The following is a 16,594-nucleotide window of genomic DNA, read 5'->3' on the forward strand; positions in this document are numbered from 1 at the left end:
ACCTCAGGAGGCCCATTCCCAAACCTTGTCCAGCATGTAATGCACAAAAAAGCCAGGACAATTCAGAGTTTCACTATTGGATTTATCTGAAGGCCTAGAACAAAAGGAAGAAGGAAATCAAGAATGCAATATATGGTTAGTACCACAATGACGGGATGGCTTAGAAAAACACTTATTATTTTCAGACAGGCTGCGTGGGTTGAAACATGCTGTCATGCTCCAAAGGTGTTATATTTTCAAAGCAAAACAAGATCTACATCTTTCTGTCTCACTCTAAATTCCTTTGAATTTTTTTTCCTATTACTACCTTCTGTCCAGCACTTGCTACGGATTCAAATCCCTGCACCGTGAAGGACTTCAAAGTGAGCAGAAAATTCAAGGATGTTCCTCGTTCTTCCTGTTTCTCTCTCTTGCTATCAGCTCCTCCTTAATGAACACTTCCTCTAACTGCTCCCTCTCTGTTGTTATTCCAGAAGCAACTTTGCTTTGTTTCAACTTTAGATGCATCCTGCGTGCTTGTAGGACGCCACTGCATTTACGGAGACGGCTGTAGTCACTTATACGAGCCGTGGCTCGTTGCTCTCATCTCATGGGTGGTTTACTGTTTCGATGTTTTTCTCCCATAGGTTGTGACCCTGGGGAAGAACAGCCGTGGTTACCACTACATTCTGGCCAATCTTGTGAGTAATAACCGAGCCATTCCCCTGGGAGGGAGTGGAACATGCTTTTTACTGTATGTGATGGCGTTTAGTTACAGCCATATATATATATATATATATATATATATATATATATATATATTATATGGCTTAATATGTTTGCTGCTTATGCCTCATCAATCACAATCTGGCAGTCAGACAACATGGCATATTTGCTTAAATAAATATATTCATATTTCAGTATAAATTAATCTTCCAAGCAATAAATAAACAACATTTGACCTTTTTTAACTATATTTGAAGGGCGGCCATATTTTCTGCCCATTCTGGAAAGGGAAAAGTACGTTTAGCCTTGATTTTAGCATGGAAGTTTTAAAGTGGAAGCCTGCCCTGCTCTTACTTGCTGATCCCCTGCTTCTATTTCCTCTATGTTAGAAGATGTGATTATGCAGCAGTCAGACACGTGTCCCTGCACGCCATGACACAATCCTTCACTTAAAAAAACAGCAACAATTTGACCCAAAAAAGAGATAACTCTATGTCACGGCTCTAGGGTGAAGAGGGAAATTTAAAGGCAGCTGGAGCATAAGTTTTGAGATGCATCAGAAAATGTTAATTTTTTTCTTTTTTCCCATAGCAAAGCTTTCTAAATGAAAGTAAGCCAGCTGGTTCAAGTAAAATATCTCTTCTACGTGATCTGACACAAACTCTGAAGTATCTGCTTGCAGGTTGTTTATCTGTAAATTAATTCAGGCTATGCCACAAAATGTGAAGGGAAGCGCTTGCCTCAGTGTAATAGCAGAGACATGTTGCTTTCTCATACAGCATAGATTTCAAAATAAAATGCAGCTTGCACCCTGCCAGAATAGCTGCTAATATTTTGTGGCGCTTAGCCGCAGATTATATATATTTTTTTTTTAAATAGAGCCTCAAAGAAAAACAAGGTACATAAGTCTTTCCTCTTCCTCCTTTCCCTTGTGTCTCATCTCAGGGATTTTCTAATGTGAGTTTGGACAAAGTCTTCGCCGGTGGAGCCAACATTTCAGGGTTTCAGATAGTCAACCCTGAGAACCCAATTGTGCAGCAGTTTATGCAGCGCTGGGAGCGGCTAGATGAAAGAGAATTCCCAGAAGCCCGAAACACGCCTCTGAAGGTACTTTGCTTGCAAGGCCTTTCATTGCGCATGCAGACTACAACGATCATCCCTTCTGAAGTGCTCTCTATTGGTTCCTCTCCTCCTTTCATCCTCTGTTTGCCTTTGTCAGTCTGTCTTCCTTCCACCCCTCGCTTCCTCCTCTTGGCTTTGCATACCTCCCAGAGATCAATATATTGATAGGCGGTGCAAGACAAGGTTATATCGCAGCTTCAATTTACATCTAATTAAACAATGATCAAGAAAGAAATGGATTTTGAATGGCATTTAATTAGATTTTGTCATGGTGTAGTGGTCAACAAACAAGTGGCTCAACCCTCGGTGGTGAAAAGGTCAGGCAAAGTTGGAGGGGAAGTGCATGGGAGATAAAATCACACATTAATGCTCTAGTCTCTCCCTAACTCTGCACTAAAAGTTCTGAAAGAAGAGGAGATATGTTAGACATGTCCTGGCTTTTCTAATCAAATCTGTCTAATCAAACTATTTTAATCGTAACCAGGGCGTCAGAGCTTGCACCCAACCCACCCACACGGATCTGACCTGGTGACACGGAGATGCATGGACTAAAAGCGCTACCAAGACTGCCCCAATTTTCCCTGGGATTCTCTCATTTTACTGCAAACTGATTAATTTGAAAAAATGATATATTCATATAAAAGCTCTATCCATAGTGGTTTAAACTATCTGTTTTCAGTTTTACATAACATATTGCATAGTGACCGGGCTGTATAAAGTTACATATAAACCTGTAAAGGCTTGATTAAAAAACATTAATCATTATATTTTTCTTCTCCCCACCATGTGTTCCTGTCTCACTGCATTCTGCTGGGGTTTTTTTCTTTCTTTTTCTACTCTTTTTTTTTTTTTGCTTTGTTTTGTACAGTACACTTCAGCTCTGACCCATGATGCCATCCTGGTGATAGCAGAGGCCTTCAGGTACCTGCGACGCCAACGTGTGGATGTCTCTCGCCGGGGCAGCGCTGGAGACTGTCTAGCCAATCCCGCTGTACCGTGGAGCCAAGGCATCGACATCGAGAGAGCTCTCAAAACGGTACGGGTGGGAGATGAGGAAAAGAGAGACAGAGAGAGAGACAGAGAGAGAGAGAGAGTGGCATGCTGATAACTAAAGAAAAGGCTGGAAGAAGTGAAGCAGAGATAGCGAGTGAGAGTGTGATAAAGATGGAAAGTGACAGAGAGAAGGGGAGAGAGTGCAGAGCCATTCTCCTCCCTCAGCCTCCAGATATCTCTGCACTCAAATCCAGGCCCTCATTACCATAAAACTACATCTTTTATTAAAACATATCCAGTTCATCATTTGATTAACAGACTGTGCACACTCCTGTAGCTCCATGGACACGGGCACCTTAATACCAACTATATATGCAAAGTGATGGCTATTACACATCCCCCTATGTCTGTCTGTCCTTCATGGCAGGTCCAAGTGCAGGGTATGACTGGGAACATCCAGTTTGACAACTACGGCCGCAGGACCAACTACACCATAGATGTTTATGAGATGAAAACAGGTGGGCCGAGGAAGGTAAGACGGAGCGGTGACCTCTATCAGCTGTCATCCATCAACTGTCAGATCCAGACCTGATCAAGAAAAAAAAAAAAAAAATCCTGGTGTTCATCAAAACACAGCTAACAGCTGGCACACATCAAGGTTTGGTTCATTACTTGTCAAAATCATGGAATTAGGCCAACTTGTAATTTAAAATGATTCATTGATCAGCTGTACTAAAGAACAAAACACGAATGTTGGCCACATGTTTAGGCATGCCAAAATCATGTCGTTGTAAACCATTTTGAGAAAAATGTGGGATTGTTTGAGAGTAAGAACATATTCAAACAAGCCTCTACCTCAATTTATTAAAGCACTGGGGCTTTTTCAGTCATATGGGGCCAGCAGGGCTGAGAGGACAGTGAAAGGTAATGCCGATTGCCTTTCTCTACCTGTGTTAGGTAGCAGCACCGCTGAGCTACGCTTAGCATTACAAGCCCCACATTCAAACGAAGCCTCCGATCTGATAGATAAAACTGAATGATAAAAGACTATTTCCATGCCTTGGGATATTGCAGATATGATTTTTGGTCCTCTCCTGACAGTAATTACCATTCAAATAACCAATTACTGCAAAGACGATCCAAGAATTCCTCTGGCTCCTCTTCAAAACAGTAATTCCCAGCGGTACATTCACATTATAACCGGTACCATATGATGACCTCTTGTTTTATTTCATAACCCCACCGGGTTCCAAGAGACAGCTGTGAATTTCTCGTTAGCTGGATAAGTGTGGGCTCAGTCTAATATGACATGTGATTATGCCGATGCCTCCCAGGCCTCTAAAGCCCACACTTCAGTTAGCACCACACAGCCCTTACAGCAATCCCCGCACAGCCAAAAAGAGGAGGCGAGAGCGATGGAGCGAGTGGCAGAAAGGAGGTCAGGGGAAGAGAGTGAGGGAGAGAGGGAAGATGAGACAAGCCGGGCAGCAGTTTGTCAGGACCTGGAGCCCCCAGTCACCCCAGTGACAGTTAGAGGATGAAGGTTCTTAGCTGTGACTGTCACTGGTGATATATTGGTTGATATCTGTCCCATCTGCTCAGGGTGAGATCAGGACTTTGCCTCTGGAGCAGCACTCTATGACCCCACAGCTCCTCACAGTCTCGTCCCACGAACAGTGCTTCTCAAATATCACTGCTGGACAAGAGCTGGAAATAAACATTTGGAGCTTTCTCCAGTCTGGCAAGTGCACTAACTACTACCATAATTGTGACCACAGTTTGGAGCTGAAGTTTGAGAAGTTTGAGAAGTTCCCTGCTTTCTAGCGCCTCCACTTGGTGTTTAAAAACCCTGCACGGTTGTACACCTGTCTGGACCAAACATTTAGAGATCTGAGGAAAAAAAAAAAAAAAAAAAATGCGGACCAGATGTGTAGGGGAAAATCCTAGCCAGCATCAGTTAGACTATTGGCAGCAACATCCATATGCAACATGTTTCATCCTGAGCCAGAGCAGCCATTATTTCAGATGGGCGAACAAACACTTGACACTGGTTTGACTTAAGCATCTGTACGGCAGAATGCAGAGTGACTGCAATGGCAGGACTATGCAGTCAGGAAACTGTTGAGCCACTAGAATATTATGCAAAATTATTAAAAATGTATGCAGTTCATTGGCCAGAATATCAATTATTTACCATAAAACCTGGGAAGCTGAAGGTGGGAGGGATTGAAGTTGTCTAAGCTTATGCAGTTCAATTCTTGCACGTCTCGCTGTTTGAACTGGTGTAGATCATAAAAACCCATTGTATATTTTCATAGTAGCTTTGATCAGGGCACTAACTGCATGTTGAATGTAGAAATGCAAAACCGGTAACTGGTTTTAATGTTGTGGTTGATCGGTGTATAGCATACAGTAAACTCTTTCTTTACTCCATGCTTAGATTACTGGGTCACTTCTGCCGTTTTAGTATTCCGCTCATCCGCTGCTGCCTTGGTCGAGCTTTGGGGGAGAGGCTGCAGGCCTCTGGGAAATGCAGTGTTGTTTTAATGAGCTCTGCATCAGGGCAGTTCCCAGTAATGCTTAGAAGTGTCCCCGCTATGCAGTACGTTCACTTACATCAGTGTCGTCAGTGGGTTGGAATGTACCACTAACCACTGTTTTCTCTTTGCAGATTGGGTACTGGAACGAGTACACACGATTTGTAAATATTATGGACCCGCAGGTCTCCAACGACTCCTCAGTGGAAAACCGAACGATTGTGGTCACTACTATTATGGTACACTTTCCATGCAGTTTTAAATGTTTCACGTATTCTGCCACTCCTGGTCATGGTGTTGATTCCAATGAGTGATACATTCTGTCCTGGGCGGGTAGAACCACATCTTTTTTGTGTTGCTTTCCATCCACTCACTACATGTTGAAACAGTCAGTCCAAAACGGGGGAGTGTTTCAACTGTATCCGTGTGGGTGTCAAAGCATTTTGATTTTCCATACTTCAGTGGCCTGTCGTAGCAGTGACATCACAATAATGGTATATATGATAATGGTTGACTCCATCAATTACAAAACACATACAACCGCATACGTAAGTAAACCTGTCTGTCCTCATCAAGTAAATGTTCAATGACACTTGGGATAGACTGGCCAAAGAATGACTAGAAGATGATACTGCAATGGTTTTTCAAGCTGGGCAAAGCAAAATAAACAGTATTGGAGTAGGGATAAAAAGGTGTGGTATTTTTCCTTTTTATCGCCTTTCTAATCTATTTGGTATTGCTCCTCCATGTGTTCTGTGTTGAAGTATAACTTCCAGTCAGCACTTTAGAAGAGAGAGGATAATTCTCTAGACATTTTCCCAGACCAAAGTATAATAAACAAACAAATATCATAGATTGATTTACTTTTAACTGTATAAACACCACTAAATGTTTCAGGCTTGTTGGATAGCTTCCTTTGCTGACTCTATAATGGCATTATAATTACCTAATTCAGTACCTCATTCTCTGCAAGCAAACATTTTAAAATGATAAAGAAAAATGTTTGGAAACGATAAGGATCTCTGGTATTTGCCCACAGTTAGAGATTTTTTTGGTATTGCAAGGCATAAGGGAGTGTCTCCCAATAGCAAGTGGAAACATTTAACATCTCTAGATGAGAAAATACAGTCAGGAGGTAAACATGTGTTAACTTGAGGGACACACTCAGTTAATCCAAGGTGATGGGATACATTCAGCACAGAACAAACAAACCATTGCTCTCCTACTTGTACTCTAATTGTGTGTGGCTGTAATGACGATGCCTGCTCTCCTGAGCAGTCCTATTGTTTGATAATGACAATGTGCTCAGTAAGAGAAAAGACGAGCTGCCCCAGTGTTTTAAAAGGGAGATTAAAACTAGCACGCTCCTGCTCTCCTGATTTTTAAGATTTTATTTATGGAGTATTTTTTGCATTTTTCTGGATAGTATATAACGGCTCATTTTGTTGTTTTTTCTTTTGTTTTTTGTTATTTTATCATTTTTTGGAATGAAACAGCCTTTAACTGCGCATTGGTGCAATGTGCTTGAATATGTTGAGAGACTATGGGCACTTTCTGATCCCTCTCCTGTCACTGGCATTTACTTATGAAACCCATCCCCATTCCCATCCCCACCCACCTCTGAGCTAACCCACACTTTGCCTATCAATGACTCCCAGCCCTTCTAAAAGTATTTCTGGCCTTCTGTTTTCTCCTACAGAAATGAAAACCTTGTTCTCCCTTCCTTCTAACCTTCCTATGTAATGCCACAGAGCTGCACTGTTGGGCTCAAAATGGGTTGGGTGCATTGGGCTTGGTGTCTGCTGGCTGCCACGGCTTGATGAAGGCAGGGCGACCACATGGTCACGCTGCAGTTCTCAGTGCATATTCGTGCATTCGCAGGGCATCATTTTTGTATGCATGACTGCATGGATGTGGTTATAGCAGCTTATAATATGTTGAAACTCCGTGTGTGTGTGTGTGTGTGTGTGTGTGTGTGTGTGTGTGTGTGTGTGTGTGTGAGTGTGTGTGCGAGCCTGGTTGTTTGTGTGCACGGGCACATATGAGTGCATGTATGCATATTTCTGTACAACTGTATGTGTGCAGGGGCATGGGAGTGAATAAACCAGCGTGTGTTTGAATCAACAGGAAGCTCCTTATGTGATGTACAAGAAAAATTATATGCATCTGGAGGGGAATGACAGATATGAAGGCTACTGCGTCGATTTAGCATCTGAGATTGCCAAACATGTTGGAATTAAGTACAAACTGTCTATAGTAATGGATGGGAAGTATGGAGCCCGAGACCCCGAGACCAAGACGTGGAACGGGATGGTGGGTGAACTGGTCTATGGGGTGAGTACTGGGAGCCTTGATTTCGCTGATTACATGACAGTTTGCAAGGAACTTCAACATGAGAGGAGATCTCATTTTTCCGTCTTAAGGTTATCACCAACCCGTTGTGAACTCATCAGCTCTTGCCCAGTTCAAAGTCTAATGCTGTCTCAGGAAGCTCAGCTGTGAGTGTATTTGTCAAATGCAGCCTCAAGCATTGGGGAGTTGGTGATCATCTTGAGACGGAGAAAATGAAATCATTTCTCAGTGCTGTTCATTGCAATTAATCCATCTTGCTTGGCCTAGAAAGCTTTCTCTCTTACAGTCGAAACAGAGGTAGGTACATGAAAACAATGAGTCCATATGGCAAACACACTGTAATCACTTTGATGAATGAAAGATTGTATGCCTTTGAAGTGATTGTGTAATTATGTTCAATGTTTGATGTGTATGATGAATATGCCACATTGTAAATTCACGGCTGAGAAAAAATGTGCTTTAGAATCAACAGCTAAATGGTGGCTTGCGGTTTGAAACAACAAGATCCATATGTGTTGTGCTCCATAAAGGTTGAACCTCTTACATTAGCAAAGGGTCATGCCGTGTTTTACATCTGACAGAGCTCTCGGGCTCTCGCAACACCTCAAGCATTCCAAAATTACCGCAGCCCCCACCCCACTCCTTTTTCGCCTTTCTCCAAGGCCACAATAGTTGAACAGGGGCCAAATACAAAATGCATGAGGGTTAGGCTTCCTCATCTGTTCAATTTCCCAGCTATCAAGCTGAGAGATTGCCTGGTTTGATGTGCTATCGCCACCAAATTATCTTTCAAATGGGAAAAGTCCACTCCCTGCAGATGGAAGGTGAAAAAAATATCCCAATCATGTCGTTGTCAAGTCTTTCCAGGCCTGTAATTTTACAGCAGGTGGGCCGGTACTAATAGTTTTGTACATTTTGACCTTTTGACCAGTAAATTAATTTGATTTTAGTTGTCTTTTAAAGGTTAGGCCCGAGGCTGCTCTTTATTGCTTTGTTTCCCTCACCATTGATTGAGTGCTGCTTACGCCTGCACGAGGATTAAGTGGTTATAGCCCTTCACAATGTTGTGTTGACAGCACAAAGAAAACAGTCATGTTTATTGGGTCTATTTGTGTTGTTCCTAGTTTGACCCTGTAAGAAACATTTTCTGCCTTGTGCTGTTTCAATCCAATGTTTTCTCAATTTCGGCATAAAAGACAATACAGCTCAATGCAAAGATTTGTACCTCACACAGTCGCTCCTTTGAAGAGGAACAGTTATTTAATTAATCACATACACACTAGCTGCAGTAACACTGACTAATGTGATTAATTATTTTCTTCTGCTTTTACAAAGAAACCCATTGTGATTCCTAAAAAGGCAGCACCACCTCCATGGATGTGTTTTGATAACATAATGTGATTGAAGCAGCAGAGCAAAGGAGGGAGATAAAGAGAAGCAGCTTGGAAAATGAAAAAAAAAAAGGTAATGCCAGAATAAGCTGTGTTTGGGGAAATCCAGGGCGGCCAAGGCTTGCTTTTTTTTTTTTGGTTTGTTTGTTTGTTTGGGGGGGGGGTTTTGTATACAGCAGCCTCTTTACTATATATAAGCAGACGATTCATTACTTTGCAGTTTTTATGTAAACAATTCCGTTATTGAAACAGATAGAGTTTCATTACAAGATGTAGAATAAAATTGGCCCTTTTAAGGAATTGTACAACCAAAAAGTTTTTTCCCCCACTGTGTCTCCTTGGGTCCTGATTATGGAAGCCTTTGGTCAAACATGACTCAAACTCCCATCTGCCTTGGTGTTTTTTTTCCAAGCTGTTTCTCTCAAAGCCTCGCAGTGCCCTTGTGAGCTTCTCCCTCCTCCTTACCTCCCAATGTGGCCACATTTCAGTGAAAAATCTCAGAACTATAAGCTGCCATCCTAGGTCATAACACTGAGCATATGCTACTCTGCTTCTCCTGTGTGTGTGTGTGTGTGTGTGTGTGTGTGTTTCTCTCCAGCCTGCCCTCAAGCGTCACAGTCGGAGGCTTATTTCTTATGATCACCTGTAAAATGTGTGATAACAACATTGTTTTAAGCTCCCTCTCCAGCTCCAGTCATTCACACATAAATGTAAAATGACCTGTTTCTTTGTGCAGGTCATAACTAATGCTCACTGTGCATGTCCCTGTTTCCAGAGAGCAGATATAGCTGTTGCACCTCTCACCATTACTCTGGTTCGAGAGGAGGTGATAGACTTTTCCAAGCCATTTATGAGCTTGGGCATCTCCATTATGATAAAGAAGCCCCAAAAGTCCAAGCCCGGCGTTTTCTCCTTCCTGGACCCGCTGGCCTACGAGATCTGGATGTGTATAGTGTTTGCCTATATTGGGGTGAGCGTGGTCCTGTTCCTGGTCAGTCGGTTCAGTCCTTATGAGTGGAACCTCGAGGAACAGGATGAAACCAAAGACCCCCAAACTCCCCCCGACCCTCCCAACGACTTTGGCATCTTCAATTCCCTCTGGTTCTCACTGGGCGCCTTCATGCAGCAGGGCTGTGACATCTCCCCCAGGTGGGTCAGCTCCGATAGACACCAGGAGTGGACAGCAGAGCTGAATTAATACTACTGAATTGATACAGGAAATTTCAACTGCAAGTGATTAGATGAGTTTTAAACAAGTACACAGAATAACTCAAGTATCTTAATTTGCTGTCTTCTTTCTTTAGGTGTACATTATTTGAAGCTAAAATCATTTCACATTTATTGCAGTTACTATAGTATTGTAATTGAGTTTGTCAGTTTGTACGCTGAAATTGTCATCAACAGAATTGTTTCATCAATACTTTTTTTAGGCTATTAAATGATCTTTGACCCTGATTGTTTCACAGCCAACTAAAGACTTGGATTAGAGTACATTTTAAAAAAGTGGTACTATTTTCCTTGGAAATGCACTTTTGCAGAGTGCTGACACAGTACCAGGTTGTTTGAGCAATTTACACGGAACTTCTGATGACCAATGCAATTAGGTACATTAAACACAACTGGTAGATCACAGCGGTTTGATAGGCACCGCATGTCACTGTGTAATTACATTCTGTGTGTCATCAACCTCCCTCTTGCAGGTCTCTGTCAGGCCGTATTGTCGGCGGTGTGTGGTGGTTCTTCACCCTCATCATTATCTCCTCCTACACAGCCAACCTGGCTGCCTTCTTGACAGTGGAGAGGATGGTCTCTCCTATAGAAAGTGCCGAAGATCTGGCCAAGCAGACAGAGATAGCATATGGCACTCTGGACTCAGGCTCCACAAAAGAGTTTTTTAGGGTGAGTAGTGCCAACATACGTTTTCACACGCACAGTACCTGACTAATCAGCCAGTGGCTCTTTTGCTTTTAGCTCAAATGGCAAATAATGCAAAAGCCTAAACATTTTGCACTCAGCCATGTTGAATCATAAGAACTACTTTGTCTAACGTCCTTGATAAAAGACTCCTTGCAGCTTTTCCATTTTGTAGCTTTAGTACAGCACTCCTGCCCTGCACAAGATCGCTCCATTTGAGGCATGTTGACAGAGATGCAGTTCTTGAACCCTAATGACATGAACGTGAAATTTATGCGGCAGTTCTGCAGTGTGCAACCTTGAGGCACTGGTGCTGTCAGCAGAAAGTGTGATAACAACGTGGAAGACTCAGAGGTGATAAAAACAGGAGGCTAATCAAAGCACCCACATCAGGCTCAAACTCAGAAGGGTCAGCTCATGAAATATAATTAGCTAGCCAGCCATAGCTGGCAAATTGGACCTGATGAAGAAGAGCCCTGTAGGTCAAACAGAGCAGTCTGAAAGATGGTTCAGATGGAATAAGCAATATGTCCGTCGGCATGAGGGACTAGCCTTGCAATTAAGTCATAAATTAACTAAAATCTGAAGCAAAAGTATATTACTCTCTGAAAGACAGCCACATACAGGAGTTAAACAGAGCTGCATATCTTTAACGCTGATCAACCTTCTGCTAAGAAATCCATAGATGTTTTAGCTTCTGGCATGGCTACATCTGCAGTCCAATCCTTTGCATTTGCAGAGCAAGAAGTTGAAAAAGAATTAATGGAACTGCACTCTGCCTGTGTTTGACGAAAAGGCAATATGACAGTCTTTTATCTTACACTCCCTCATTACTCATCAGCAGGAGAGAAACAATTCATATGTTTCACAGCTGCAGCCTGTTGGCAGAAAGAGCAATTCATTTGTATTACCCCTGGGTTGAATCGCTCAGAACAACAAAAAACAAAATCAAATCCATGTTTTTTTAGACAGAGAAGGACAAGATAGCGTCTTCAAAGCTTGATATTAAAATCCTTTAATTTAAATTCTGTAAATTCTTAGGAGTTGGTTTTAAAAGGCTGTGCACTGAGAGGATCGTACAGCATATCGTGGGAAACATGGCACACGACATGTATGACAGCAACACTTGATTCTCCATAGAACACCTCACAAAGCCTGTCATCACTCTCCCTTTCATCAGAGTTGCTGCACAGGTGTATGTATACAGCAGAGTATATGCCTTTGTGTCACAGACATGATGGATGCCAATTACAGAATAGGTTTCCAGCCTGACAATGGAGCCACCCAAGGTCTGCTGGTAGAACAATCTGAGAGGTGGTCGGGGTGTCGCAGTTTTCCTGTATTCTGTATAATGAGTGTCCTACTTACATCCCCAAGTCTTCAAATAGGAAATGACATGTGTGAAAAGCTATTCCAAGGGACTTTTAATTAAAGCTGTAGAGGGCTGACAGGGAAAAAAACACACTGATTAGTAGGAGTTCAAGTTCTATTTCAGATCTGTTTTTCAGGAAATACATTCAGGCTTAATTAGACCCATACGGCATCAGCCAGCTGGAAATTTTAAATCAAGTCCAATGTTTCAAATAAGACATATGTCATAATTTCTGACACCTTGGTCTTTAATTTTTGATGATTTCACCTGGTTTATTTTACAAAGCTACCTGACAAAAAGAACTAAATCATTAAATTTGCTCCCATTATAAGCAGATAGGGAAAAAATAAGATACAGTAAGATGAATATAGCTTGTAATAATGAGCTACAAAACCTCAAACATATCTCTTTGTCTTTTGTGGTTTAAGAAATTCCCCCAAAGCTGTTTTTTTTAGCCCCCGGAAATCTAACAGTTTGGACATATGGCTGATTGCCGGAAAGTGACAGTATTCACGTCATCATGTGTGTCTTCATTTGTGGGTGGGAATGAAGAGAAGTGGTTTAGGAATTTTCAAAGAGAGTGGTAGATCCCCCAGAAAGCCCGATTCTGCTGTTCACAACCAACTAGGACAGCTGGCCTGGGAGCCCGTTGATGTGCCCAGCGGAAGCCTGAATGGCTCTAGGCGCTTGGCAGTGCAGCTCTACACGCTCTTGGCTCCTCTTCCCCAGACTACCCTGCTTGTTTGGGCACCCTCTGCTCCTCTGTCTCTAGCCTGTCTGTTGCTTTACCTTGAGACAATGTAGGATAGCTTCAAGCTTTGTGTGGCTCTTCCTCAACATAGCAGCTGTCATGCGCCACTGCAGCACTGAGGTTTGTTTCATCATTTTAATACCTGTCATGGATCTTTTCATGCAGTCAGCTGAATATTTGTGTTTTGGATGATTAGAAAATGATGAGTTGTACCAGCAAGGCCATGTTTATCCTCTTGATGTGGTTTTATTCCATCAAAAGGCTTGGCTCAGTTACATTTTGAAATGTACATTGAAGGAGAAGCCAGATAATAATAATAATGGCTGGGATGATAAAATTGGCTGATGTGGCTATTTAATTATGTGTAAAGACTGGGGTGAGACCATCCAAGACAACAACACCGCTGTCCCTTCATGCACCTCATTTAACGGTGTCACAATGAAGGAATGATAATTGCAAAAAGAAATTAGACCAAAGCTTTGTTTTCTGTTTCCCTCAAAAGATTATACATTACCCAAAGCCTCAGCAGAAATTATCTTGCATATTACTGATCTGCAGGTGTGGTGGAGATTGGAAAAACTCCGTGAGTGCAGTCACCAATGCATTTTACTATGCACGAAAATCGATTTTATGTCTCAGCTATTGTGGCACAGACACTATAGTTCCGTATCGTCCAAGACAGTGTTTAATAAGTAGCTTTTTTATGCAGAGCAGACCTGCATTTAGCCAGGGTTGTGGAGGAAGTGGGGCCTGCAATTAGATTTATACAAGAAATCCTGAGGTTGCCACGCAATCATAAGCAGCATATTGTAACACAACTCCCTGAGCTCTTGTTACTTTGTGTTCCAGTACAGTGCTGAGCAAAGGGGAGGCTCCAATAAAGATTAGAGCCTGTTTGCATAAAAGAGAAAGCTAACAAAAGTGATGATAGACTAGTGTGAGATAGGCATAACCTCTGAGGGAAAGCACTGTCCTCAGAGGGCCTTGTCGAACTTTAGATGAGCAGCAACAGCAGGTGCAAGAGGAACTATTGGACTCCAACAACAAGCATCAAAGACTAGCAATTGGTATTCAGGGCGTAGCATGTGGCACTTCAATGACAATGTACACCCACAGAGCTTCAACTTTCATTTCTGCTTACTTGAGATACAGGTAAACCAGGTATACAGGATACTGGGGGAAAGTGGTGATGTCCACAAACAAAATGGAAGGGAAGGAGAGTAGAAGGAAATGTTGTGTTTGAAGATGGCATTTATATATATATATATATATGTATATGTGTGTGTGTATATATTACACACACACACATTCATGGCTGTAAAAGCAGTTACTGGTTTAACAGCATTAAAATCAGTAACGAGAGAGGCCATAATGAAAGAATAAAAAACAGGCTGCAGTTTGAATGGCAGTGGACAGAGGTCTGGAAATGCTGCATAACCAAGAATCAATACAGATTAAGTGGTTATTTAGAATGGAGAGGACAATTTCTTTGACTTTGGACTTCTGGACTTTGGGGACTCACTTGTCCCTACTCAGACCTTTTAATGGCATTGTTGATTTCGGGAACAACAAAATCTAGATTTACTAATGATCTTTGAAAATACAGAAAAGCAAATCCCTCTTGTCCATCACCTTCTGTACACTTCATTGTATCACAAAATACTCTAAAGATTAAAATTTTTAATACAAGCATTTCATCTGTAGAGTTTCCCTATATGTCAGACGCTGCTTGTAAGAGAGAAATGCTAAGACAGCAGTAGGCAAACACTTTTCCCCCTGACAACAGCTAAATGTTTCCCTTTTACAGTTTGCATTAGAACATTAACATGATTTTTAAATAATTTCACTGTAGATTGATATATTGGTACAAACTTACCAGATAAAGAACACAGATAAATATTATTATCCACTTAAATCAAAAAAATATGCAAACAAGTTAATTCAAGCACAGTTTAAATTTTGTGGCTTAAGCATATTTGAAAGTAACAGATTTGTCCCTCGCAACACAAATAACGTAGGTGTCAGTCTAAAAGAAATGACATGCCGATTTTTGTTTTTTTTAAGGCACAACAAATAGTATTTTTATCTAATCATAACTAAAGCAGGCTACTGTTTATTGTGGTTTGGTAACCTAGCAAGTAAATCTCCACTCTCATAATGCAACACAGAACATACGTCAGCATGAGTCATTAATTAGCACTCAAGTATTAGTGCCTAAGTTCTACTGGGGCAAATGACGTCTGCCGTCAGACACAATCCTAGAACAGTTCTATAAATAACTTTTACTCTCATAGTGTCATTTTCAACTGTCGCAGGCAGCTGCTTTTAACGAAAGAGCTAAAAAATGAGCTCCCAGCTCGTGAACCTGGTGCATATTTCACAGCTAAAGAGCCAGTCGTTTCCCTTCCGGAGCGGGTGGAGACTAAGCTAAAAGAGAGTAAACATTAGACTCATATTGCTGATCGATGTCTGCTGGACGTGTAAATAGGCCACTGTTAGCTAACAAGTTAGCTATATCAACTTAAAGGGAATAAATAATATGTTTGTGTTGTGTTCGCAGCTGGATTATGCTGCCCCAAATAGCAAAAAGAAAAACAATTGTTGCAGGTTTAAGAATTTAAAAAAAACATGAATTCCTCACCCCTGCTCTAAGCGAACCTTTATCTATATCTGCATGCATTAGTGGGCCTGAGTGCATGTCTATTCATATCTGCGTGTGATGTGAATGTGGTGACTCAAAGACTTCTCCCTAGATGAATAATAAGCCTCCACCAGTTTAACCTTGTCTTGCTTAAGGCAAGTCCCGTTCTCTTCATTCCTCATCTTAGGTCACCAGGCTGGAATAAGAGACTTGAGTCGGTCTTTATGACTGCTACAAGACAGCAGGAAACTCAGTGCTTTAGACAGATTTGCAGGAGTAACACCCACACAGATGATGTAACTGCGTCACCTAGGTAGGAGGGTTGGCTGAGATCAACTATTTGGGTACTTCATTATGAATTGAGCAACATTATGATCGCTTTAATACAATGTGAAGCCAATTAGAGGAGGAGGGTTATGCCGTTTGCAAGTTACCCAACATAGAGTCGTGTTTCCTTTTACTTTATATAATAGCTATCAAATATAGCCACCCCTTGTTAATTGTCTGGAAGCTTGCTTTAAATACCGCGGCATGTTCTAACAGGGCTATGATATGCTGTGAAGGAGAGCCATATGTATAAAGCTGTATTTATGGCAGTGTCAACAAATTGTCTTTTCATTGATGATAGACGTTTTGCATTCATTATTCCCTAATTGAATTTTAAATGACCACCGTAGAACGGAATATGAATGATTACATTTTAAATGAGATGAGAGTAGACTTTCTACGTTATGGTGTGTTCTTGTGTGTGTCCGTGTTTCTGTTAGTATGCACATTTTTGTGTCACCAGTCAATAATCAAATATCTCTCTTCCCC

At 41.6% G+C, this 16,594-nt stretch overlaps 1 protein-coding gene across 6 annotated transcripts in view; it reads left to right on the plus strand.

The window, feature by feature from the left end:
- The window catches only part of gria3b (glutamate receptor, ionotropic, AMPA 3b), a 79,425-nt gene that overhangs the window by 51,436 nt on the left and 11,395 nt on the right, over positions 1 to 16,594 (plus strand). For 5 of the 6 annotated variants that reach the window (XR_005706535.1, XR_005706536.1, XM_040119322.1 and 2 more), the window contains exons 5-12: positions 627 to 680; positions 1,651 to 1,812; positions 2,696 to 2,863; positions 3,248 to 3,352; positions 5,492 to 5,596; positions 7,485 to 7,691; positions 9,876 to 10,249; positions 10,801 to 10,999. Coding sequence is in view for 4 of the 6 variants with exons in the window: in XM_040119322.1 (XP_039975256.1) it covers positions 627 to 680; positions 1,651 to 1,812; positions 2,696 to 2,863; positions 3,248 to 3,352; positions 5,492 to 5,596; positions 7,485 to 7,691; positions 9,876 to 10,249; positions 10,801 to 10,999 (1,374 nt within the window). In the remaining 2 variants the exon portion in view is untranslated. Of the gene's footprint in view, positions 1 to 626; positions 681 to 1,650; positions 1,813 to 2,695; positions 2,864 to 3,247; positions 3,353 to 5,491; positions 5,597 to 7,484; positions 7,692 to 9,875; positions 10,250 to 10,566; positions 10,705 to 10,800; positions 11,000 to 16,594 lie in introns of those variants that run through there. The other variant, XM_040119325.1, reaches the window with a different exon arrangement.

This window comes from Xiphias gladius, chromosome 23, assembly GCF_016859285.1.
Source record: "Xiphias gladius isolate SHS-SW01 ecotype Sanya breed wild chromosome 23, ASM1685928v1, whole genome shotgun sequence".
Classification (NCBI taxonomy): Eukaryota; Metazoa; Chordata; class Actinopteri; order Istiophoriformes; family Xiphiidae; genus Xiphias; species Xiphias gladius.